This window comes from Vigna unguiculata, chromosome 8 (genome assembly GCF_004118075.2).
Source record: "Vigna unguiculata cultivar IT97K-499-35 chromosome 8, ASM411807v1, whole genome shotgun sequence".
In the NCBI taxonomy this organism is placed as follows: domain Eukaryota; kingdom Viridiplantae; phylum Streptophyta; class Magnoliopsida; order Fabales; family Fabaceae; genus Vigna; species Vigna unguiculata.
Window position 1 is genome coordinate 5,817,985 of NC_040286.1, and position 26,845 is coordinate 5,844,829.

The 26,845-nt window shown below is 30.0% G+C and overlaps 2 protein-coding genes and 1 non-coding gene across 4 annotated transcripts; 2 read left to right on the forward strand and 1 right to left on the reverse strand.

Annotated features, from left to right (window-relative positions):
- Positions 1 to 627: 627 nt before the first annotated feature.
- TRNAI-UAU lies at positions 628 to 701 on the forward strand. Its single transcript has one exon. It is a non-coding gene; the product is annotated as a tRNA-Ile (tRNA).
- A 9,871-nt stretch (positions 702 to 10,572) lies between these two features.
- LOC114194117 (aspartate aminotransferase P2, mitochondrial) lies at positions 10,573 to 15,553 on the forward strand. The gene is made up of 12 exons (XM_028084178.1): positions 10,573 to 10,823; positions 10,895 to 10,975; positions 11,050 to 11,118; positions 11,804 to 11,998; positions 12,397 to 12,435; positions 12,524 to 12,613; positions 12,716 to 12,824; positions 12,919 to 13,028; positions 13,396 to 13,539; positions 13,688 to 13,854; positions 14,705 to 14,969; positions 15,138 to 15,553. The coding sequence occupies exons 2-12, from the start codon at positions 10,898 to 10,900 to the stop codon at positions 15,267 to 15,269; spliced, it is 1,398 nt and encodes a 465-aa protein (XP_027939979.1). The 5' UTR covers positions 10,573 to 10,823; positions 10,895 to 10,897; the 3' UTR covers positions 15,270 to 15,553.
- Positions 15,554 to 15,972: 419 nt separating this feature from the next.
- LOC114194119 (probable receptor-like protein kinase At1g80640) lies at positions 15,973 to 20,768 on the reverse strand. 2 transcript variants are annotated; one of them, XM_028084180.1, is made up of 10 exons: positions 20,614 to 20,768; positions 19,685 to 19,855; positions 19,070 to 19,320; positions 18,848 to 18,980; positions 18,693 to 18,756; positions 17,999 to 18,095; positions 17,781 to 17,883; positions 16,779 to 16,897; positions 16,611 to 16,700; positions 15,973 to 16,521 (listed from the first exon to the last, which is right to left on the reverse strand). In XM_028084180.1, exons 1-10 carry the CDS (start codon positions 20,642 to 20,644, stop codon positions 16,345 to 16,347), a joined length of 1,236 nt encoding a protein of 411 aa, XP_027939981.1. In that variant the 5' UTR covers positions 20,645 to 20,768; the 3' UTR covers positions 15,973 to 16,344. The 2 variants fall into 2 exon arrangements, with proteins under 2 accessions (XP_027939981.1, XP_027939980.1); XM_028084179.1 differs by lacking the exon at positions 20,614 to 20,768 and adding an exon at positions 20,289 to 20,593.
- Between the last annotated feature and the right edge of the window lie 6,077 nt (positions 20,769 to 26,845).

Below are 26,845 nucleotides of genomic sequence, written 5' to 3' on the forward strand. Positions count from 1 at the left end.
AGGGCACATAAAAAAACTACAAAATATAACTTACCTCGTTATAGCTTAAACATATGCGACTCTCTCCGCCATGGAGCAGATTTGTTCTTCCCAACTCTTGTAATATAATATACCAACCACCTTCTTAATGGCATTCAATGGTTCATTCAAGAGGCTCAACAACACATAATACACGGTCAAACAATTCAAAATTCAAACGAGTCAAGAATCTATCCTGTTACGCATCATGAATCCATATTGTAGATCAAAAATCTTCTTCTTTATACAGACCTCGAGCCATGAGAGCAGTGGGAGCAACGAGGGGCATATTGGTAAACTGGTAAAGTCACTCTCAAATCTCTTCAAAATAGTGGAATGCAAAATGTGGGTGAATCTCGCAAATCACCGCTTTTTGTTCCTTTGCATTCATCGAAAAAGAACATGATAATTCTCTACGGTCATCGCTCTACATCACCTTTCCATAGTAATTCAGCGCAAAAGAACACGTCCTAAATGCAAGTCAAATTGTCACATATAATCATGAATAGTATTATTTTTCTTTTATAATAATTTTATTCATACCAAATATTTATCTTGATACTTAATATTGACAAAATTATTTTATTTTGAATTTGTAATGTATGTATTGGTTCTGTAGCTCAGTTGGTTAGAGCGTTGGTCTTATGAGCCGAAGGTCGTGGGTTCGAGCCTTGCCGGAACCATATTTTTTTGGAAAGAGAATCACCAGCTTTCGATATACGAATATTTACTTTTTTTTTAAGTTTTTTCATAATTTTTTATTTTTAATAATATTTTTTATGTGATGATAAATAATAAATATGTTTTGATTTGTTAGTATAGCTAAAATGTTAAATATGTAATTATGTATTGCATGAACTTTTGATAAATACAAAAATAGAGACTAGTAGTATGGTATTTTTCTTAGTTATATTTTATTATCTATATTATTTAAATCTACAATTTTATTCAAAATTAAATTTTAAAAAAATTTCTTTTTAATGTTTTTGTGTAAATGGAAAACAACCTTGTCTTGTTTTAATTTTCGAAATTTGAAGGTAGTGTGACAAACACCCAAAACACTATTAGGAAGAAATGACAACACAAGTGTTAGAAAATTCAAATTAAAATTTCTTTATAAAAAATGGATTTTGGATTTTGAACTTGATCAAAATATTTGGATCTAGATTTAAAAAAAAAATCAAAATAGTTCTACAGAAAAAATGGATTTGGATCCACAATCTAATACAATTATTTGTATCTAAAATGGATATGGATCAGATCATTAGAAATTGAATCCATGATCACCCTATCAATGATGACTCTTCTTCCTTTGTTAGACATTTTAAGGCTTCTCTCTTGTAGTCACTGATTTTTTTCCTTTTACATATTTGTGTGTACCAACTTTTGTGGAGCTCCTAATGCATAATTTTTTTCAACCTTTTGTTGATAAGATTCGTGATAAACTTACTTCTTGAAAAAGAAATTTGCTTTGTATGATGAGAAGAACTCAACTAGTAAATTTTGTGATTGTTAGCTTGTTGTCTTATAACTTTCAAGTTTATAAATGCCTTATTAAGCTTCTTGAGGTGAACAATGGATTCAAAATTTTGTTTGTACTTGGGATACATACAAATGACAATCACTCATTGTTAAATTATCTATCTTGTGTAATTTTAAGGTAAATGATGATTTGTATGTTATTAATACTCAATTGGAAAATAAAGCCTATCTCATTTAGCTTGGGAGGTTGCTTATGGTAAAATGACTTGGGTTGAACTCATGTGTACTCAATTTCTTAAGTCAAAATATAAAAAAATAGTTGTTCTTTAACTTGTTGTTAATTTGGTATGCTATTATGGATGCATATGATGTTATTCTTGAAAATAGTTTTTTGGATAGTAGGTAAAGATGATTGTGTTAATGTTTGAAATGATCACTGGTGTTTTAGACATTTGGACATCTAAATTGATTAGAATTCCTTATTTTGATAAAGTAAGGTTATAGTATATTATTAGCTCGACTTGATAAGTACTCATTGAAACTTTCCTTATATTGTTGCCAATTTATGTGATTTTTCTTCTTTGATGGTTAATAAGGATAATGATGGGCCTAATTGAATTCGGGATGGTATTGGTGTACTTTTTCAAAAAGTTATTAAAATTTATTCTTCTTCTATTATGGAATGTGTGGAATGAGAAAACTTGATTTGGTTGAATGTTGTACCACTAGTTAAAACTTTTATTCTTTAAATGTTATTGTATGACTATTTAACTACTAATTTGAAAGTTAAAAAAGATGTGGTTTTATGTTCTATGTGTTATTCATGTCAATATTTCTTTCATTTTTTCTTTCACTATTATGTTCTTATGCGGTTGTTGGAAAGAATGAAGGAATTTTTTCAGGATCTGTAGTTTTTCTATTTGGATTTGGTTTTTCAGTTTATGAAGTCCCCTTTGCTTAAAGTGATTAAATTAACTTTTATTCTTGTAGTTATTTGACTAATTTGAAGGATGATAAACCATAGTAGATTTTTGATTTGAATTATTTTTACTTATCTTATTTTTCAAATTAAGGAGTTGATGCAAAATAAATTTAAGAAACATAAGAGTAATATTGTCTCTGGTTTTTTTGTGTTGAAATTTTTCAATATTCAAATTATGGAGGGTATGGTGGATTCATTTATCAACGTAATATGGGAAGTTTCATCTACTAATTTTCTTAAGGTGAATATTGATGATACAACTAGGAGTCATCTTGGTTTAGCTACATTTATTGGTATTTTTAAAGAAAGTCAAGGTGAATATATGGATAGTTTTTTTTAAGCTTTGTTAGGGGTGCAGACTTCTTTTATATTGAGTTTATGAGGGTCATTTATGCTTTCGAGCACACTTGAAGAGAGGGTTTTTAGATGCTATGATTACCGAGTAATTCTACTTTTTAATTTGTCATGATTTCTTAGATCAACGAATGGATCCTTGAAGTCTTAGAAGAAGATGACATTAGTGTTTTCATTTTTATAAGTATATACAATTCAAAGATTCTCATATTTTTATGACAAAAATCATTATGTTGATAAGTTAGCTAGTTAGATTTTTATTTATAAAAAAAATAATATAAGTGGTTTAATGTTTCACCTATATGTATTATTTAGATTTTTTTTTTCATAATTGGTATAATTTATCTATATTTCGTTAATTATAATTTTTTTATCATAAATTTGATATGATCTACCATATTTTATATTTATTTATTTATTTTTATTTTAATAAATTTTATGTTATTAGGGGTGGGCAAAAAAATTAATTTTCTTGATCCAATCCACTTTTGCTCCAATCCACTCCATTTATAATCCATTTTATTAAAAATCTAATCCATTTAAAATCCATTTAATGGATATGGATCTAATTTACATTTTATATATCTTATGGATTGGATATCCATTTTATAAATCAAGATTTTTAAATATGGATAATCCAAAAAATCCAATCCAAATGTTCAATTTAAATTTTTAGTTGGGTTAGACTAAAGGTTGAGATGAACTATGCTAAATTCAGACTTGGATGGGCCTTGCTCGACGACCTATACGGATCGGATAGGCCCGACAACCATAAGAGGTTGGGCGGGCGTAAAGATATGAACGAGATAGGCGGGCCCGACAAACCGAACGAGTCGATCAGGCCCAATGACCTGATGAGCCAGGTGGGTCCGAAGACCCAAACGGGCTAGGTAGGTTCGAAGATCCGAACGGGCCAAGCGGGCTCGAAGACCCGAACGGGCCAAGCGGGCTCGATGACCCGAATGGGTCAAGCGGGCTCGAAGAACTGAACGGGTCAAGCAGGCCCGAAGACCCGAACAGGTCAGGCGAGCCTGATGACCCGAACGAGTCAAGCGGGCTCGAAGAATTGAATGGGGTAAGGCGGACCCGAAGACCCGAACTGGTCAAACAGACCCGAAGACCCGAAAGGGTCACGCGGACCTGAAAACCCGAATGGACCAGGCAGAACCAATGACGAAAATAGGTCAGGTAGCCCAAAGACCCAAACGAGTCAGGCAGGCCCAAAAACCCGAACATGCCTGACAACCCGAACGGGCTCGAAGACCCGGATGGGCCGGACGACCTGGCCACCCGGACGGGCCCAACGACCCGGACGGGCCCGACGACCCGAATGGGCCCGACGATCCGGATGAACCTGATGACTTGGACGACCCTGACGGGCATGGCGACCCAGACAATCCTGACGACCTACACGGGCCTTACGACCCGGATGGCACGATGACACGAACGAGCCCTACGACCCGGACGGGCCCTACGACCCGGATGGGCCCGACGACTCAGACGGGCCTGATGACCTTGACGTACCTGACGACCCAGATGGGTCCCACGATTTGAACATGCCTGACTACCCGATTGAGCCCGACTATTTGGATCGGTCCGTCCGGGTCGTATGGCCCGTCCGGGTCGTTGGGCCCATTCGGGTCGTCCGGCCCGTTCAAGTCATCGAGCCTGTTCGTGTTTTCGGGCTCATTCGGGTTGTCCGGCCCATTCGAGTTGTAGAGCCCGTTCGGGTCATCGGGCCCATTTGGGTCGTTCGGGTCGTCGGGCCCATCCGGGTCGTCGGGTCCGTCCGGGTCATCGATCCCATCCGAGTCATTTGAGCCTTAATGACACAAGTTTTAAGAAATTCAATTTAAATTTCTTTTATTAAAAATGGATTTTGGATTTTAAACTTGATCCAAATATTTGGATTGGATTTAAATCTTGATCCAAATATTTGGATCTGGATTTTAAAAATATCCAAACTACTTTTTCTAAACAAATGGATTTTGGTCAAAAATCTAATCTAATTATTTGGATCTAAAATGGATGTGGATTGGATCATTAAATATCCAATTCATGCCCACCCCTAGTTATTACAACATCCTACAATACGTTAAAATGAATTCTAACTCCTTTATTATTTTGAGGAAGTGACATCGGAAAGATTAACCACTAATTAATCACGAAAAACTCTTATAAAATATTATGATACTACTTCCAAAAATTTGTGATGCTTTTTTTATATATTTTTTATTTATTCTCAATATGACCCAAACACATATTTAGATTTCTACTAAATTTATTAATTTTTTTAGTCAGACTGAAAATTGAAAAATTATTTATTATAGGAACAATGTATACTTTTAATGAAAAACTGAGACATTCCTAAGTTTTTGTTTTATTTTAATATTACAAATTGTATTACATGAATTTAACTCTTATTTTAGTAGATGGCAAAGTGGGTTAGGAACCCGGCGCCGATCATTAAGGTTTTCAACTTATCAACCTTTCATTGGTCAACCTATTTTTTTAAAATTAAAAATAATTTGAAAAATAACTACTTCGTACAAATAAAATAATAATAATATTATAACTTAAATTATTAATATTTATAAATTATATTTTAATTATAAATTATAATAAAATTATTTTATTCAATTAAAAATATTAATTTATAAATTAAAAACTTATTAAATGTTTATAAAATTAAATATATTTTTTATATATATTAGTATGCACACAGTTGCTATCATGCCTGTGTGTATGCATTTTCTTAATATATGTGATATTATATTAGTAGGACATGATAATGTAATGTTATTAAGTTAATATATAAAATAAAATTATACTTATTAAAAATAAAGTGAAATATATCAGGAACAAAATGAGAGATAAATATTGATGAATAGAGAAAAAGAGAATAATAGAAATAGACGATTTTATAAAAAAGTGTGTAAAATAACAACCAATTTTCAAAAATTTAATAATAATATTTTTAAAGATAAAACTAGTATTTTAAAATGTGAAAAAAAAAATTCTCTTTACACATTGTTATAAATATATATTAACAAGAACAATTAAAAAAAACTTACAATCTAACTCGGAAGTCTATCCGGTCCAATCCAAAAAAGTTCCCATCATCCTAGTTTTTGAGGACCAACACCGGCCCAATCCAAAACTTACTTGTAACCCCATTGTCGGGTATTTTTTCCTGCACCTTCATACTTTCTTCCCGCACCCCATTATTGTGAAGGCATAGTGTGAGAAGACAAGAGGGATTTTTGGAAAGTGAAGATGAAATTCGAGATGGTGACCCCGGTGTTAGTGAATCCAGCAAGTACTATGCTGAGATTACTTTTCATTTCAAAGTTATATAATTAGGAATATAAATTTTACATTTCAAATTTTGATATACAATTTATATTCTAAATTATACAATTTAAAATAAAAAATTATGAATTATACGATCTGAAATTCAAACTAAAACATACATTTTAGATTATATAATCTAAAATGTATTTCGAAGGTAAAATTAGAATTTTTCTTAAATATATAGAAGTGCAGGAAGAAATTGTAAGGTGCCGAAAGAAATCCCCTCTATGATTAGATCAACTTTAAAGGAGTCGCTTTGGAATGTGGTGTCCAATATCGTTTAGAAGCCAAAAATTGATGAGAAGTTAAAACAAAATGTACTAATGGATGTCTAATTTTAACAATTGAAGCTGCATTCTGACATACAATTTTTGTTTTCATTGTATATTTGTTAATCAATTTAGTGTATTTTTTAATTTAATTTTAATTCTTTATTTTAGAAGTGCTATGTTTTCAGTTAATTAAGTTTTTTTATTCCTGAAAACTATAAATTAAAACCTTTTGCCAAAAGTTACTCACAAATTTAAAATACGGAAGGAAATTAATTACTTGTGAATTTTAAAGTTGCAAGAAAAAAGTACATGTTGATTTTTTAATTGATTTTTTCACAAAAAAATAAATTATTACAAACTTTTTTTTCCATGAAAATTTGCTGTAAATATTTTTTTCATAAGAAATTTTGTAAGAAATTTCATACTAATTTTTAAATTCCACATTAACTAATTACTCATAAAATAATTATTTATCAATCAAAATTCAAAAGAAAAATCACATGAAATAATCTTTCTACAAAATTTTTAAAAAATTTTACAGGAACATCTCCACGAAATTTTAAAAAAATTCTAATACTGTTTAGAATATAAACAATATGTTTAATTAATTATAAGTATATTTATTATGATTACTTTTTAAATATGCATGATATTATATTAGTAGTTGATGATATTGTAATATTATTAAGTTAATAAACAAAATAAAATTATATTTATAAAAATAAAATGAAATGTATGAAAAAAAATGAAAAAATAACTGTTTATAAATAAAAGAAAAAAAATGATATAAATAAATAGTTTTATAAAAACTTATAAAAATAACCGTTAATTTTTAAAAGTTTAACAAACAATTAAATTGTAAAAGGTAAAGTTGGAATTATGAGATGTGAAAAAAAAAAAAAGAAATTCTTTTTATATATGGTTATAAATTATAGGATGTGAATATTTTTCTCATACAAATCGACTTTCTTCACAAATTTAGTTTCTCATACCAATTCTTTTCTGATATGTTTTTCCAACATTTTCATTAATAAATATTAATGGAAGCTTTCTCATTTTTAAATGATTTTTTTTATCCAATAACAATGTTGGTTGCCACGTATATGTTTAAAAAATTAAATTAAAAATGTTATAAAATTAAAATACATTTCATGATAAGCTGAAATACTAATTAACAAAGCTTAATACTAACATTTGTTCATATAAATGGGAAAATTTACATCTCTTTACCAAGTGTTCTATACACATAAATGTGATGTAATAATTCGTTAAAACTTGATTAAAAAATTTAAAAATTAGAACTAAAATAATGTGAACTACATAAAATAAAAATATTGTAGAAAAATAAGTGTTTGTATTTTCTTTTTTAAAGACTCCAAGTTTTTTTTTTCTTTTTACAAAATATGAATTATGAACAATTTGATCAAGTGGCAAACACTTGTGCGAATTAATGTTTTTTTTTTTAACTTAATACAAATGTAAACTCATAATATACAAGGTTTAATGTTATGCCAATGTAACCATCGAAAATCATTATTGATATGATTTTAAAGTAAGAGAATTATTATTATTATTATGGTTTTTGTTGTTATAATAATAAATAAATATTGATCTCTAATCCTTAATATAAAATACTTTAAATGATCAAATCTATCTATAATTATCTATATCTATAATTAATATATATATATATATATATATATATATATAAAGAGATAATTTTTTTTCACATTTCGTTTTAGTTTTACCCTTTAAAAAATTAAATTAAAATCATTATAAAAATTATTTATATTTAATTATAATAAAAATATTATTACTAATTATATTACTTTTTAATATCATAAAAAAAAGTTAATGCACATGCACGGAATACATGCATTTTCATTAGTTATATATAAGAAGGATACACCTTATGTTGTCCTATTTTGTTTTTTCAATTTATCCTTTTAGTTTTAATTTTTTAAATTTACATAATCTATATCTATTTATATATAAAGAGGATTTTATTTTTTGTGTACACATATATAAAGATGATTTCATCTTATGAACTAAAAAACTTTGTTAGACAATAATATCTGGTATGACATTTTATTTGTAGTTAACTCTCTTATTAAGAATTTATAATCAAAATGTATGTGCATTGCTGAAGTTATTGAACAATTAAAAGGTCTTCTTTCATTTTTTGAAATTTTTTGAAAAGTACAGAGAAAATGGATTTAAAAATGCATTGATTTCTTCCAAGGAAATTGCTTTCAAAATGAATATATAACCTAAGTTTCGTAAAAAATATATGAGATGCAAAAAGAAACAATTTGATGAAATTGTAAAATTTCTTCAATAATCATTTAGAATTGATTACTTTTTGCATATTGTAGATAGAACAATTATCACACTTTAAAGTAGATTTGAACAATTTAAAATATATAAAGATATTTTTGGTTTTTTATTTAGTGTTAAAAAATTAAAGTCACTGTATTATAAATTTTTGAAAGAAAAATGCTTAAACCTTGAAAAACCATTAAAATATGATAATTTGTTAGATATTGATGGATTTGATTTATTTTCAAAATTAAATATCTTGAGGAAAATTATACGTGTAAAAAATAATAAATCAATTCATATTCCTAGTTATATATATAAATAATTGTTTTCCAAATGCATATATAGCTTATAAAATAATGTTAACAATTTTAATGTCAGTTGTTTTAGCCGAGATGAGTTTCTCAAAGCTAAAGATAATAACAACTTATTTAACATCAACAATGTCCCGAGAAAGATTAAACGTATTAGCCCTATTATCTATGAAAAAAGAAATATTTAATGAAATTAATTATCACAATTTAATAAATAATTTTGGATAAAAAAACTTGAAAAATAAATTTTAAATAAAATACCTCATTTTTTAAGTTTGCTTTAGTCCTCCTAATCTCTTGAGTCGTTCGCCCCTAATCGTACTCGCACATGTCCTTTTTTATTTTTTCAATCTTACTCTCTTAATTACTCCTTTTTAAATTGAAATAATTATTCATAATAAAAAAAGTTATTATTTATTTTATAAATTTAGTAATTATATCTTTGAATTTAAATAATTACTCATTATCTTTGCCAATATATAAAGAATACTCCATTTTTGTGATCACATTTCTATTTTCAATTTTATACTTCAATAAATAACCGTTTTCTTAAACTAAAACAATTTTAAAACAATGGTTTTAACATATTTACCTTTTGAATAACTCTTTTTCTTTATTTAGATTTAACTATTTCATTCATTTATTTTTAAAATTAATTATTTTTAAACTAAAGTAAGTATTTTAATAAAAAAATATCTACAAAAATAAATAAATAAAATTATAATAAAATTTTAAATAAAATTTATATTTATTTTTAAAATTAAGAAATGTTAATACTAGGTAATACATGTGTTTTCACTAATTATACATAAAGAGATACACCTCTTTAATGTTCTTTTCTATTTTCTTAATTTTATCTTCTTAATTACTATTTTTTAAATCTAAATAGTTATTCATAATAAAAAAATATTTTTAAGTTTTATAAATATAGTAACTATCTTTTGAATTCAAATAATTACTCGATTATAAAAACATTATCTACTCTTTACTCTTTTATCATTTTAATAACTATCTTTTTACATTTAAAGAAATACTCATAATATTATATACAAAATATTTTTTATAATATCTTTTATTTCAATAACTAAAATTTATTTTACCTATAATTATGTACAATTTTTATTTTTTCAATTTTACTTATTATTATTATTTTTAAAATTTAAATGATTTATAAATACTTAAAAATGCATACGAGTTACGTCCGTGTTTACGCTATATCAATAACAAAAATTAATTTAGTTAAATTTAAATTTTTTATAATATATTAAATTAACCTATAATAGTTTTTAATTTTTTTTAACTATTTATTACTACTACACAGAAATACTCATAATATTTATAATAAAAGTAAAAATATAAATACACATATGATTAATTTGTTTTTTCTTCTAAAATGTGTGTTGTAATAATAAGGGCAAAAAAGATTGTAAATTGATTAATTTTTACAATAACTATTTTTAAATCATAGTTATCTAAACTGAACCCGTGTGAAGTTCTCTTGATAAAGCAATTAGGGAAGAACTTTTCTCCCTTCCTCCGCTTTCTTCTCTTTCTTCCCATCGCCCACTGTTTCGTTCACTTCTATCTCTCTACACTTCTTCAACTCATTCACACACGAAAACGAATCTACTTCGTCTCTTCATCATCATCATCTACTTCGTCTCATCATCGTCATCTTAACTACGCTATTCAACTTTCCCAACACTCAAATCCGTTCAATTTTTCACAGTTAGTGTAACAGTTTCTGCCGCAGTTTCCCATCGAAAATAGTTGCAATCGCTTAACATTTTCTGTTGCAGGTGATGGCTTCTTCTGTTCTCTCCGCAGCTTCACCTTCTCTCGCTGTCTCTTCTTCTCTCTCCTCGCGCCAAACCCACAAGGTACCTCTTTTTCATTGTTCCCACATTGGTTTTAACTACTTTCCTTTTTGTGATTTAACATTGCTGTCCAACAGGGGAAGCCCAAGACTGGAGGCAACGCTTTGAGATTTAACAATGGAATCAAATCCTTCCCAAATGCAAGGGTGTGTTCTAAAAACTAAAGCTTGTTGCTTCAATTATATTCATCTGTTTTTGTTGCTTTGGTTGGTTCATTTTGATTTCGTTATGATCAATTGTGTGGGACCATTGGGAAACCAAGTTGGTTTTTGCATGTGGTATCTCCGTTGTATGTTGAATGGTCGATGTCTGTAAACTGACCGAAAAAATTAATTTGTCTGACATAGAGACACTTTAATGGACTCAAATGAAACTTTTTAAGTTTAGCAGATTAATGAGATGAGAGATCAAAAGAATATTTTAGCCACTTTGTATTTGTTAAATTAACCTCAGTGTAGAATTTTTTGGTGGAGTTTATTTTCTATACATCGTTAGTATGAAACATGCTTTTGCAGACATTCAATGAGATTTTACAACTTTGCCATGTCATCCTGTTTATTAATACGATGATGTGGGAAAAAGATAAATTCCTGCTGGATGTCCGTGTAAAGATGTTTTACACTGGGGTGTATAAATTAAACTTTTTTTTGTAAAATAATAATTCAATTTAGATTGTGATTAGTTATATTCTCATTCTCCATTTCATACTTGATGGAAGGACAGTTTTAAAGCTGTGTAAAAGTAGTTTGTGAGGATTAAGGAGTGTGAGGGCCCAGAAGCTGTGGGTGCAAGTGCGCTAATATAATATGATTTCTGTCAATTTTGTTTCAGTCTAGTGGTCGGGTCTCTATGGCTGTTGCAGTTAATGTTTCTCGGTTTGAGGGCATACCTATGGCTCCTCCTGACCCAATTCTTGGAGTTTCTGAGGCATTTAAAGCGGACACAAGTGATGCAAAGCTCAATCTTGGAGTAGGGGCGTACAGAACAGAAGAACTACAGCCATATGTGCTTAATGTTGTTAAGAAGGTATCTGTTCCTTAATTTATATGTGTGCTGTCTAAATAGCCCTTTGCAACACTTCTTGCTTTATTATTTTGGATTTTGCCATCTGGGTTATTCTTTATCTTGTACACCCATTTCACACCAATAGCTTCTTTGTCATTTGGCTTCTCATTCAGCTCCCATGTTTTGTTCTTTTCAATTACTTCAATTTCTTCTTGCATACCCTTCCTCCAAGCTGCTTCATTAACTGCCTCTTCAAGGCTTTCTGGTTCTACAACACAATAATGACACCTTGTATAAATATCACAGTTTTCACAATTCTCCTGTCATATTTTTTCATAATTTTTGTTCACGTTCACAAACCTAAGACTATTTTTTAATTGACTTTGATGTTGATTTAGATTAACTTCTTTGTTTTTTAGGCAGAGAATCTTATGCTGGAGAGGGGGGATAAGAAAGAGGTAACTTTGTTTACAGAATATGCGACTGTGTGTTGTGTGGAACCATTGGCCCTTAGGTTATTGACTGAGATTTAACTTGCAAATGCAGTATCTCCCTATTGAGGGTTTGGCTGCCTTTAACAAGGCAACGGCAGAGTTGTTACTTGGAGCAGACAACCCAGCAATCAAACAGCAAAGAGTATGTAGTTGATTTAGAAAATAGAGAAGTTCTGAAGGACATTGCAATTTCTTGGTTAGGATTTTTTTCCATTTCTTACTTACATTATTCAGTTGCATCTAGGTTGCCACTGTCCAAGGTCTTTCTGGAACTGGTTCTCTGAGGCTAGGTGCAGCTCTGATAGAAAGATATTTTTCTGGGGCTAAAGTTTTGATATCAGCTCCTACCTGGGGTGTGCTTTTGACTGCTTACTATTTTTATATTACTTATTAGTTATATATTTGTTCGGGAGTTCATTCAACCTGGGTAATACTATTATCTTGCAGGTAATCACAAGAATATTTTCAATGATGCTAGAGTACCGTGGTCTGAGTATCGATATTATGAACCCAAGACTGTTGGCTTGGATTTTGAGGGCATGATTGAAGATATAAAGGTTACATTCCTGATCCAAATCGTAGCAAGTCAAATGGACAATGAACAGTGTTGTATTTAACTGCTTTGAATTGGAAATCAATGTTCAAGAATGTTCTATCTATTCAGTTATTTCTTCTTAATCGTCGTTGTAAAAGTGCATGTTTTAAAAAAATATCTTTCACTTGAAATACAACTGGTGTAATCGTTTTGAAAACATGCCATTATTGGGTAATGGTATTTGATGCTGAATTGATTTAGTAGTTGTAACTTGCCATCTTGTTATAGGAAGGCACAAGTGGAAACACAAATTCATTTTTAATTTAAAGATTCCTCCTATCCAATATATGATTGAACTCACGTAACTGTACATTCCTACATTTTTACAGTCCGCTCCTGAAGGATCTTTTGTGGTACTACATGGATGTGCTCATAACCCAACTGGTATTGATCCAACACCTGAACAATGGGAAAAAATAGCTGATGTAATTCAAGAAAAGAACCACATTCCCTTTTTTGATGTTGCTTACCAGGTACCAATCTTGGGATAAATGAACTAATTCTTAATAAATTTCTTGATAGCACATTTCAAAAACCATTAACATATTCAGCATTATGGCTAAATCTTTATAGAGACCTGGAACCTAATTCGCAACATGCTGAACCCCTTGTTAATTTTAGGGCTTTGCCAGTGGAAGCCTTGATGAAGATGCAGCTTCTGTGAGACTGTTTGTTGCTCGTGGTATGGAGGTTCTTGTGGCTCAGTCATACAGTAAAAATCTCGGTCTCTATGCTGAAAGGATTGGAGCAATCAACGTGATTTCATCATCCCCAGAAGCTGCAACTAGGTACTGTAAATTAAATCTCCCATTCTTTCTCATATCTGAAATTGAATGGACATGTTTAGGAAAACGATTGGATCTTTCTATTAACATCACATGCAGTTTTATCCCTTTTCTAGTTAGATAAAGGGATCATCAATTAAGTAAAGGTAGTAAGAAGTAGTTGCAATCTAATGTGATGTTTGGAAGAACTTATTTCCAGTTTATTTTAGGTTATGATATAAGCACTTACGCAAGTGTTTTGAGAAAGTTAATGAAACTAGCACATGCTATGTTCATGAGCGGTTTTCAGTTAATTTCAATAAACTCTTCAGGGTAGATTATAAAACCCACTCACAATTTATATGAAAACGATTTAACCCTATTTTTTTCTCAATTAGAGATACACCTTACATACAAGCGTTTATTTGGTAAGTGTTCATTCAACAAGCTCTTAATTAAGTTGTTTACCCAAAATGAACTAATACTTTCTTTACTGAAATTGTCACAAAAACGCTCCAGTTCTGTTTTAAGAAAGGGAACATCTTGGATTCAACATGATTGGGGCAATGTGTGCCTAAAAGTTCTGTATTTGGTCATATAGTCTGAACTGTTAGTTGGTACGTGGTTACTAGTTAGTTTTTGTTTTTCGGATTCACCTTGATTGGGGCATTGTATACCTCTTGTATTTTTGTTTTTTGTATCTACAAATGTTTTTTGTAAGTGAAGAGACTTGAACCTGCTACCTATCCCTTCAGTTCAACTCCTCTGTGTAAATACCTTCCTGTTATGCATAATGAACATTAAGCTCCCTTTTCACACTGGTCCAATCATGTTGTATTATCCTGATGAACAATGTGGTAACCATGTATTGCAGAGTAAAGAGCCAGTTGAAAAGGCTTGCCCGACCTATGTACTCTAATCCACCTGTACATGGGGCTCGAATTGTTGCCGATGTTGTTGGAAACCCAGTTCTCTTTAATGAATGGAAAGCAGAAATGGAAATGATGGCAGGAAGGATCAAGAATGTTAGACAACAGCTATACAATAGCATTACTTCAAAAGACAACAGTGGAAAAGATTGGTCATTTATACTTAAGCAGATAGGCATGTTCTCATTCACCGGCTTGAACAAGGAACAGGTAATTGATTCCCTTATTATTACTTCTTGCCTGTGATCAATTTCTGTCTTTTATGCACCACTTCGAGTCTTATTGCATTGAATCTTTCAAAAACAATATTGATCTGTAATTTGATTTTACTGTATTGTTATATTGTCTGTGTTCTTAAATGAGACTGTGTTTTATCAGAGTGACAACATGACAAATAAGTGGCATGTATACATGACAAAGGATGGAAGGATTTCCCTGGCAGGATTGTCGTTGGCGAAATGTGAATACCTTGCAGATGCTATCATAGACTCGTATCATAATGTCAGCTGAAACTCAATCAAATATTTTTGGTGAGTGTGGTATCCAATCGGAAAGATTGAGATACATGAAAATAATTTATGTATGCATTAATTGTCATACATATGTACCTCCAAAGTACCTTAGGAAATTTTGTAATCTTATTGAAACAAAACGACTTAGTATTGTTGACGCATAACAAGTCGGATTATGTCTGACTTAAACCTTGTTGAATCAGTACCGATGCATAGTGAGTATGTTTCTCATTTCATATGGGTGAGACTGAGTAAATCATGATAGCGAAGTTTCGTTGGCCACAGTGTCCTTTAGTCGTTGATGGGTACCTTTTTTTCTTTTGTTAATCCTCCTTCAACTGTGATCGAATCATTTATGTTGATAGAGATACCCTGAGATTTCACGCGTCAATTATTGTGAATGGTGATGAGGTATTTTGGAACCAAGAACGTAAAACAATTGAATATATATGGTTTTCCTACTTGAACCAAAAATTTAAAGGCAAGAATGTCTTCGTCATCTGCATAGAATCTGGACAAGTTACCATGTTGAAATTCCTTTATACAATGTTGTTGGAAGGAAATGCAGGGAAGAAAGGAGTAGGGATTCTTAAATTTTATACATCTCTTGATTTAGTATCAAATTTAGAAGAATCCAAATAATGTAACATTCTTTTATACTGTATTTTACTGTATCAAGTTTTTTAGGAAATACAGTAGCAGACAGTGAATCGGAGAACGTTGTTAGTATGTACGAATTATTTGTAGTCTGGTTTGCTGTTATGGCGAAAGAGGGAATAAAGACAGTAAGAGTCTCTCTGAACAATTCAATGATCTGATCCTATATACACAATTATTTCCACAAAAGTGAAACCGATTTGCTCGCATTTATCATAATCCAATACTATTAAGCCTGCTCTTTTCCTCAATCTATCTGTTGTCACACTCCCGGGCTGTGTTTATTACAAAATCAGTGTAGTTGTCTTGGATCTTTCTGTAATATCAAGCCTTGATGAAGCCTCACTAGTTGGGTAGAGAGAATCACAAAACATGTCATTGAAGGATTATCAATGAGTGATGCTGTCTCAAACTGATCATGGACTAGAATCCTCATGTGGGTTACCAGGTAATACTTGCTGTGGCAGCTGTGCTACTTTAAGTGTTCCACCAAGCTCTACAGGGACAAGAGGAATGAGTGAGTGGAGAACATCTGCAATTAAGGGTCGGTAACTTGGCTCTGGTTGCACGCACAGCACGGCCACTGCAGCAACCTACAAAGTACAAGGTCAATGTTGTAGTTAAGCAAAGTCTATTTCATAAACACTTACAAAAGAAAAAACTGTTTCCGACGCATTCAAACCTGGTACAAGTGTTTGGGGTCCATTGTATCCTTAATTACAGGATCCACGATGTTTGGAAGCTTAGATCTGTCTGTGAGCTGTGGCATGGCCTGCAAACATCATAAATAGCTACATGTCATTCCCAATACCAACCCAGTTAAATTTCATGATCATCAAGAAAACAGTACCCATGTGACAATAGATTGGCATTGAGCTGGTGCTAGTTTTTCCACAGGCTTCTTTCCCAAGAGAAGCTCCAGCAGCACAACTCCAAAAGCATATACATCACTTTTATCAGTCAATTTACCTGCAAAAAATAATCAAAAATGAAACTTCAAATAGATAACAGTTAAAGTTTTGCAATAACTGTTTCTCATGTTCCAAGAACATCCCTGGAAAAGTGATCCAAGAACATCTCGTTATTAACGTGTAGTAGTTTGATTCACAAACTCCCTTGATAATTAAAAATAAACTTGCCATATGATCAAAGTTTTCAACTGAATAAAACAAAGGTATTATTATACTTCCAATGTTTCTCATCTCTAAGACAGGAATCAATTGAACTAGCTGAGAACAAATTTCAGTTCCCACCCTTAGGACATTTATTATTACCATTATTCTTTTTTATCACTGACAAGAAGCAGCTGGAGCAAACTAGGCATATGGGTCTGTAAGGTGTAACAGACAACATATTAATTTAATAAATAATCTTATAACATGCCAGATCAGATGGCACGTACATTCCCAAGAGAAGCACAAGGTACACACATTTAAAAGCTATTAAATGGATCAGGACTATCATGTGTTCATAATAACTTCAATCAATCTTCACATCAAACTTAATCAGCTTTTTCAATTTGCGAAAAATAATTAACAAAAGGAAAACAATTTACACACAATATTAGTTTCATAATTGTTGTTCTGTAATTAAATTTGAAAATTTATCTGCACACATAGAACTACACTATGAAAATCTGTAAGTTATGTGAGGATTTGTTCAGAATCATCCAATCATGTAATAGTTTCTTGCACAGATCACACTTTCAAACTCACCCTTTGGATAATTAATGCATCAATTGTCCAAAAATACAATTATCTTGGATCTGTTATGTTGAAAGTTTTAAACATTTAGCAACTTGTCAGACCATTGCATATGCTATGAAATTATGTCATATGAGTTCAGTTCATACCATCTAAAAGATACTCCGGGGCTACGTAACCCAACGTGCCTGAAAGCTTGATATTATTCTTGTTTTGGGTCCCATTGGTTATGGCAAGGCCAAAATCTGAAAGCTGAATCCACCAGTAACAACACGCAGAAAAGAAGCTTTTGTGAACTCTATGAAATTGTATGGTACAAAAAGAGAATAATAAATGCAGCAAATTGAAGGTGGCCCTTTTGTTTTACCTTGGCATTGAACTTTATATCTAAAAGAATATTAGAAGATTTCAGATCTCTATGGATCACAGCAGGGTAACAGTGTTCATGCAGATATTTTAATCCCCTGCTTGACATTAATCAAATACCTTGTCAACAAAAGACACAATAAACCAGATAAAAAATTGCAAACACACTCACACTCTTTTAACACACTTCATCATTAACCGAAAATTATTTAATGTAATTAAATTATACTCCTTCACTATCATAGCCTTTTTCTGGAAACAATTTAACACAAAACCAGCATTCTAAAAAAGATTATCAGGGGAAGAAATGAAAAAAAGAAGTAATTAGTATTATAAATCAGTTTGGTTACACATAAAAGTGTTTGAAATAAATAATTTTTAATAAGATCACTTATTTAAGAAGTAGGTAAGATTTGCTTCTTTTTTTAAAAAAAAAAGCATAATACTAGGCAATTTTTTTTTTTTTAGAAAAAAACTCATAAATATGTTTATTTTATATATACAATATTAAAAAAAAAACACAAATAAACTCATCCTATATTAGAAAACTAAATGACAGTAGTTTTAAAATTTATTATTTTGTGACTTCAAACAAATTTTAACAATAATAAAAGAGTGCATGGAAAAGAGTGAAGGTAGCATTGCTTCTAAGCAAATAGAATGATATAGATAAAGAACTGTTTAGGGAAGGTCACCTTGCTGTGTCAAGAGCAATCTTCATCCTCAAATGCCAAGTCAATGCTGAGCCATGAGAAGGTCCTTCAAATAATAATAATTTTATAACTGACCTCATTATATCTTAATCATGTGTCTTATACTAGGTAATAAATCATATAAAACAATGTTTTACCATGTAATTGTGTTTCCAATGATCCATTGTGCATCAATTCATAGACAATAATCCTTGTATCTTCATTACTGCTACATCCCAGAAGAGAGATTACATTTGGATGTTGAATTTTACTTAACAATTCCACCTCGTTCTGTAAATTCATAGAAGCACAACTATTCAATATAATAATGAAAAAAATAAAAGAGAGAGAAGCATGAATAAATTATTAGCAAGGATTACCTCAAATTCTTGCTCAGCACACGGATTTTCACAGTGCAATTTCTTAACGGCAACTTCTAAATTATCCTCCAAACGTGCTTTGTAAACACATCCAAAACCTCCCTCACCTAAGATGTTACTTTCCTTGTAATTGCCGGTGGCTTTTTCTATTTGCTTATAATCAATTATTGGAACACACCCTTTCTTACCAACCAGCTTTATAGAACTGAATTTACTCAGAGTTGGTGCTGAAGTTAGCCCTTTCTCAGCATCTTGGGATTCAAATTACAGAAAAAAGGAAAAAAAAATTACAAACCTCAGACAATACCAAGAAAGCAAATTTATTTGACATTCCAAAATAGTGATTTGTGAAGCAAAATAGAAACCTAAGGGATCTTTTGGTTTGAAAAAAGAAAAGCTTTTCTTTTTTTTTAACTTCAGTTCTTGATTTCAAAGGTTTGCATTGAAAACAGTGAAAACAACTGTTATTGTTTTCTGTTTTCATTGTTTCCTTACATAAACTTCAGAAAATAGGAAACAGAGTGAAAACAGAAAAATGCAAATGAAAAAAAGTTTAACCAAACCAAATTTCATGAGATTTTGAGAAATGGAATTGTGAAAAAAAGGAGAAAAAACCTGATCTTTGAACGTTTTTCCCTTTGGATTTTGAAGGGTACTTGGTATGATAAATCCAGATGCACAACACACTCAAAATGACTGCACCAAGTGAAGTGCTGGCTATGGCAATGGCAATTACCATTTTCTTGTGCGAATCCATTTGCCGCTGTTCAGCCCCCATCACAATTCCTGAGCAATATGCAGTATATGGCAGTGAGCACAAATCAAACACATGGAAACAAAATATGTGCAGTTCATTCAAATTTCAAACCATTAATGACAAGTTAATAGAGTTTAAGCAAAAGGGTAGTGTAGGATCCAAAACGCACTAGTCCAAGAAATGAATAAAAATTAGTTACTACATGCTATCAGCATTAAGTGCCTATCATGATTTTCAATTTCAAATTCGAAACTGTTGGATGCCAACTCCCATCAGAAGTGACACAGATTGTGACAGGGACAACAAAATGGAACAAAAACTTAAGTAATGAATCAGACGCAGCAACAGACAAACATAAATTGCATCAAGTATCTACATTTAGTATCTGAACATAATTGTCCCCGAAAAAAACCGTGAATAACCAAGAAAAAAACATAAACACAGAAAAAAAAAGGGAAGAACCTGGAGAGGAAGCAGACATTGAATTGGGAAATGGAGAAAAGGGTGGAACTTGAGGTGAGGGAGCAAAAGGGTATGGAGAGGCAAGAGTCGAAATGGGTTTGTGGAGAATAAGGAGGAGCATGAGAAGAAAGAGAAGAAGCTTCGTTTTCATTGTTTCTTTCTAAGAAAACATGAAGATAAAGATAGAATAGATGTGTGAGTGAAAGAAAGAAAGAAAGAAAAAAAAGAAAGAAAGAAAGGTTGTTGTGTCACACAAACACAAAAACAAAAACCATCACTGAGTGAGAGAAAGTGAGAGTGTGTTTTGGGATCTTTGAGACTTGACCTCTTCTTTTAAACTTCCGAAAAAACAACATTTTTCTTTTTTTGTTATCTTTTTTGACGCTTTTTTTATTTGAGCATTCTCTGTCTCATCTTTCTCCTTTATCTCTTCCTTCTTTAACTGTCTTTCTCATGCTTTCTCAATGGAAGGAAAAGGGACAACTTTGAACATATGAGATTCAATTTTAAGGTGGGGGCAACTGCACGACAATCATGTGCACTCGTGCATTGTTTTCAATGTCTGAAACAAACACCCAAAATCTTTAAGCCCAAAATTTAAAGAAGGAAATAGAAACTTGTGAACCATCACCACAATTTTTTTTAATAGATTTCATTCAAATCATTATGGAAAAAAAAGAGGTTAATGTTAATTACTTTAACAATTAATTTAATCATATACTTCTATTTCGATAAACTAATTTTTCATTATTCAACTTTTAGCTGGTAGTTCATAAACTTAATTTATTAGCTTAAGTTGGATTTTTTTGTTTTTGGCAAAATTGCCTCCCACAAAACCTAAACCAATCAATTTGAATTTTTCTCTTTTTTCTTTAATCTGGCCCCATGTGACGAACCCTAATCAAGTGACGTGGGAAGATTGAACAAATCTACATATATAATCTTTCTATGTTTGCGACAATATGAATTTTAAAACATGTGTGAGTTAAATTTGATTCGTTTTACATACAATAACTATTTTTAGAGGGCTTGTTGTGAAAATCTTTGTTCTAATTTAGGGTCATTTGAAAACGAAAATGCCATAATCAAAGGGAAAATAAATAAATAATTAGGTAAATTGCGTGGTAAGTTTTCTTCATTTTGAAGGAAAGTCTAAATATAGTTAATACTCACAATCACAAACGTCACTGTCACAGCTCATGGATAAGAAAAATCTTAAAAGCATCATCATAATGCTTCATCGAATCATTGGTAGCTAATGGAAGATTATTGGTTAAAAATAATTGTTAACTCAAATTAAAGCATATTCTTCAAACTCTGAACCTATTACTGTCTTTGGACGATCAATCATTATACTGAGATTTTTTTCAAAAAATATTTTGGTACTTATATACTTAAAATTTGGAAGTATTATTCAAATTGACATAATTCTGTAAATCTACAAGCTTAATGGTCCTAGCTATACAAATTTGTTATTGAGTTTTTATAAAAAAATTCGAGGTAAACATCAATAAAATTAAATAATTTTGTCTAACTTAAAATTAGGTTATATATATATATATATATATATATATATTAAAAATATTTTTTTGAAGTTTTTTTTTTTATAAACTAGTTTGTATAAACTAATTTTAGTTTTGAAATAAATATTTTAATTTACCTTTTGGTTCCTCGGGTATCGTAATTGTGTGGTATTAATCCTTATATATGTTTGTTGAGTCTTTTATATATATATATATATATATATATATATATATATATATATATATATATTGCAAATGTTTGATTTCAGTTTAGGGTTCAAATTATGTTAATTTAGTTTCCTATATATTATAAATGGTAGTAATTACAATAGAGACAGTGATAGAATTTCCTCTCTCTCTCTCTCTCTATATATATATATATATATATATATATTATAAATAGTAGTAATTACATGATACAAAAAATAAAATAAGAAAAATATATTCTTTCATTGTTTAAAAAAATGTTTAAAAACAATACTAATTTTGATTAATAGTAATTTAAGTGAATTTTCATTAATAGTGTTAAAAACTTGTAGGTACATTTTCTTCGTACCTTCTTATATTTAGCTATTCTTGGGTTGGTCGTTGAGGTTTGGTTTGTTCTTGAAAGTACTTATTAGGGTTGGTTCAATTTGAGCTTGTATGAAAAAATTATTAATGAATGAGTGGTTATTATTATTGTTAGGGTTCCTTTATTCTTAATCATGCTATATCATTACAAACATTAGAGACAATTTTTTTTCCGAGTCTCTTGTCACTGATAAATAATTAACATGCATAACACTAATAAATCACAAATCATTAAGTTTTATCATAAGAAAAAGAGAAAAGGACATACATATATAGTATATATATAATCTTATGTATATGTATAATTGATTAATAGTAGGTAACGTGCATCTTCACCAAAATTCTAACCATAATCGACCTAACACGTGAGGATTATTTTTCTAGTAATATATGAATTCAAAAGTTCAAAGATTTTGTCCTTTAGTTATATGGATCCATTAACTTTTCTTGTTAGGGTTGTTTTATAATAAATAAATGAAATGAGAAAGTACAAGTTTATATACATAATATTTTTTATGAGTGTTATGAAGAATTGTTTCCTACATGTTTGTTTTGAGTAATGCTTTTATGCATAATTTTTTTCTTCTTTAAAGATCAATATTTTTTTCTTTTGTAGTGATTGTTTATGAGAAAATAAGAATAACTCCGAATTCGTATTTTTCTTCTTGATTTTGTTTTGTGTTATTTTTATGTTATGTTTTTTAAATACATCGATCTGATATTTTATAAATTTTGGTTAGAGATAATTAAAATTATTTTAATTCTAAAATAAATAAGTTAATTTTATACAAGAAATATCATTATTCATTTGATAAAAGTAATAGGCATGATGCAAAAATTAAGAATAGAAAATTCGAAAAGATGCCATATTATAATGGGAAAAGGTATCATGTTGTAATGAAAAAGATAAAGACGACTATTATTCCATATATGTAAGAATATGCAAAAGTTTAAATAGTAAAACCAAAAGACTTAGCAATCAATATCTATATAAATGAATTTCTCAATTTAGTTCCAATAAGGTTATTGTAGACATCATTATGAACTTGATATCTTAAATATATTGACACTTTAATTATGAACTTGATATCTTAAATATATTGACACTTTAAAGTTCATTAATTATTTGTTATCATATAAAAATTTATTAAAAAAATAAAATAAAATAATTATTACAATAACCCTTCTTATAACCTTTAGTGAAAAGAAAACAAATTTATACAATCTTTTGTCATGAAGAATTGTCTTCTATTGACCAAAATGCTTTCAAGTCATATCAAGCTTCTTACAAAAATCTAAGTGTGTGAAGGGTTTATACATTTTATCAACAAAATACACCTATGCAAATGATTTTTGCACTCCTAGAAACCAACAAGATATTCCTTAACAATTTACAGAGAGACTACATCTTCCTCAATGCAAGGAGAAGGTAATTATAACAAACAAATATAACATATATTATTGAGAACTTAGGAAAATGTACGATTTTATGTCCACACAGTTGAAGATGATTTAGAGGAATATCATTGTCCCTGATCCATTAAACAACCCCATCGATATGAAATCCCAAAGAGGAAACTATCTTAATTATAAATAACCAACAACTATTAAGGTCAATGCATCATTAAGCACCAATCAACTTGATCTTCAGTAAGAGTCACTATACTATATCAACACCCAAGTTCATATTTAAATAGGTGTGGGGATTAGAAAAGAAACCCTAAACAATAGTCCCTTTAGTGGAATTTAGTTTTGCAAGTTAAAGATTTAATAAGGATGACAATTCATATTTAGCCTGTCCTACATTTGGTTTGTAAAAAACAAGTTGTGTTGACTGTTCCACATAAGAATTGTGAACTAGTTTTGTTGGCTTACCTTGTATAGTGATTGACTTTCAGGTTTACCAAAGCTTTAAAACTTTCCTAGACAAATATTGTAACAATAATTTTATTTTAATGTGTCACATCTTTGTTGCACTCCATGAGTTTACTATTGACAATAAAATTGAAATAAACTAAACAAACATATAGAATTAAGACCAACATAAAATAAATATGTCAAAGTTCAACCTTTCATGAACAAGGAAACATAAAAATAAACTATTGTCTAAGCTAACAAAAAACAATAGCAATTAATCAATACTAAATGCGGGAAAGAGAACTAGCTCACGTTCAAGGATTGAGTAAATGAATAAGAAAATAAAATAAATAAAAGCTTTGTACAAAGCATGAGCTTCACATGACTTGTTTCTAATTGTTGAACATAAGCCTAAGCAAGAATCATATTCTAAACACTAGCTAACTTCCCATAAATTCAGTTTCCACCTTCTTTTGTAGTCGACATTTTGAGTTTGACGTCTTAGCACCTAAACATAAATATTCTTTAAAAGCATCAATAAAAAATCATTCATGTTTGATATCAAGATATCCAAAGCATTAAAGTTGGTTTCTTGTGAACATTCAAATGTGTGAAATAAACCATGTATCCTTCCAAGTTCTCTACAATGATTAAATTGAAACCTGTAAAAGATGAGCATGGAATAAGCAGAAAAGAAATATACAGTGATCCATTACCTTACTATCAACTTTCTCATTACTCTCTTAATCATCTCCAGAAGGTTCCCTTGATTCATGAGGAGTACATTCAGACTAAACACAGGGAATTTGGTGTTGTAAACAAAACAATGTTAACAACAAAATAATGCTAAAAACAGAGAGAGGAAGACATTAAAATCACTAAGTTATTTTCTATTTTATTCAAGGATGGAAACAAATTATTTCAGAAAAAAGGAGGCAAAATAACTACAAAAGTGACTAGAAACTCTCATCTATATTCCCCTTTTTTTCTCCATGTGCAAAAGCCTTCACTATTTGAGAGGAATAATTCAATATGCAAGGATATTGACGTGTAGAACCCACCAAGATACATACAGTGACATGTGGTTACACAAAATATACCATAAAAATTATATATTTAATTTTCAACATTTCATTGTGGACAAGTGATTATACCATAAATTTTCAAAAAGATAGCAACATATTATCATGTTATATTTCTACACCTCAGCTTCTGTTGCCCCCATTACAAAATATTTTTTTTTTGCATCAGAACCTCAATAGTAATAGAGCAACATACTTATATATATATATATATATATATATATATATATATATATATATATATATATATATATATATATATATATATATAAGCAATAGAGTGTCAATCACCATCAACAATTATGAGATTAATTTACTCACGAAAACAAGAAAATGGAAATGACTTTTCACTATAAACATATCTCATTGCATTTTTATCAAATTCAATCCATGTAAAAAATAAAATCTTTTTATGTATGATCAGGAGAACATTCAACAAGGTATCAAATAACGACCATTCTCTGAATTCAATGGAAACAACCTTAATTAGTAGAGAAGAACAACTTTAATAAGTATAAAGATTAAGCAAGTCTTGTATAAGCACCTCAAAAAGTAAGAATTGGAAATCTGATTCCAAATCTAAATTAGAAACTTGTCAATACGAAATAAGCATAAAAGAAAGAACTTCTTTTAAATTACTATCTTTCCACGTTGGTGCCATGTGGCGGACTCTCTCTTGTCAATTATTATTCAAAGTGTTTGCAAAGATAGATAATTCTTACACATTTTTATAATTAATATGCATTTGATATTTAAAAAAAGTTCAAAGTTTGTCTTTTGTCCATTTTAGTGTAGATCACAAGGCATAATAATTGAAGTTTACTAAATCTGAAATAGAAATCACCTTTTGTCCATTTGGTATTCACTGTCATCTTCTTCCCAAACGTTTCTTCTAAAGAACTAACACTTTCACTATAATTGGTTATGTAAGTATATAGTGGCACACATATTAAACTCTTTAATTAATCTTTTGCAAACAATTAAATAGTTTATATATATGCACAAGTATCATATACTTGCACATAGATAGTAACTTGGTAGAAGGTTGACGTGTGTTTGGCTTTTGCGTGCATGTTCCAAAATCCAAATCTAAAAAAAAAGTAAAATTTGATTGTTCACACAAATATATGCATCAAAATTCAAATGTATTGACCAAAGAGAAGTAACCTAATAATCGTTTTTTGAGTTCACCAAGACTGATGCTAGGACACTGCCAATATAACCAATCCAACATAACAAGAAAAAAGAATACTAAATCACCTTTGTCACTGTCACCACTCTCTAATTTATTAGATTTATGCATTTCTATGAAGTGAATCCATGCATTGCATAGAATAAAACAAAGTCAGAAGAAAGAAAACAAAACAGTCCCTCTGTTTTAGCTTCCAAGAAAAGACCATTTAATTTTTTATGAGAGGCAAAAATAAAAATACCTACAAGTTGTAATTGTGAACACGTGAAGTAGCTATGAAACAACACGAACGTAGGCGGTCCAAACGTAGAACAAATTTGGATGAAAGAG

What these genes read in the sequence shown, in the direction of transcription:
- LOC114194119 (XM_028084179.1), bottom strand. Translation starts at nt 20,439, where the DNA reads ATGAAAACGAAGCTTCTTCTCTTTCTTCTCATGCTCCTCCTTATTCTC. An exon ending in ATTGGAAACACAATTACATG is followed by an intron (nt 18,757 to 18,847) that starts GTAAAACATTGT and finishes TATTATTTGAAG; the next exon opens with GACCTTCTCATGGCTCAGCA. An exon ending in ATTGCTCTTGACACAGCAAG is followed by an intron (nt 18,096 to 18,692) that starts GTGACCTTCCCT and finishes AATGTCAAGCAG; the next exon opens with GGGATTAAAATATCTGCATG.
- LOC114194117 (XM_028084178.1), top strand. Translation starts at nt 10,898, where the DNA reads ATGGCTTCTTCTGTTCTCTCCGCAGCTTCACCTTCTCTCGCTGTCTCT. An exon ending in TGCTTAATGTTGTTAAGAAG is followed by an intron (nt 11,999 to 12,396) that starts GTATCTGTTCCT and finishes TTTGTTTTTTAG; the next exon opens with GCAGAGAATCTTATGCTGGA. An exon ending in AGAGGGGGGATAAGAAAGAG is followed by an intron (nt 12,436 to 12,523) that starts GTAACTTTGTTT and finishes TTGCAAATGCAG; the next exon opens with TATCTCCCTATTGAGGGTTT.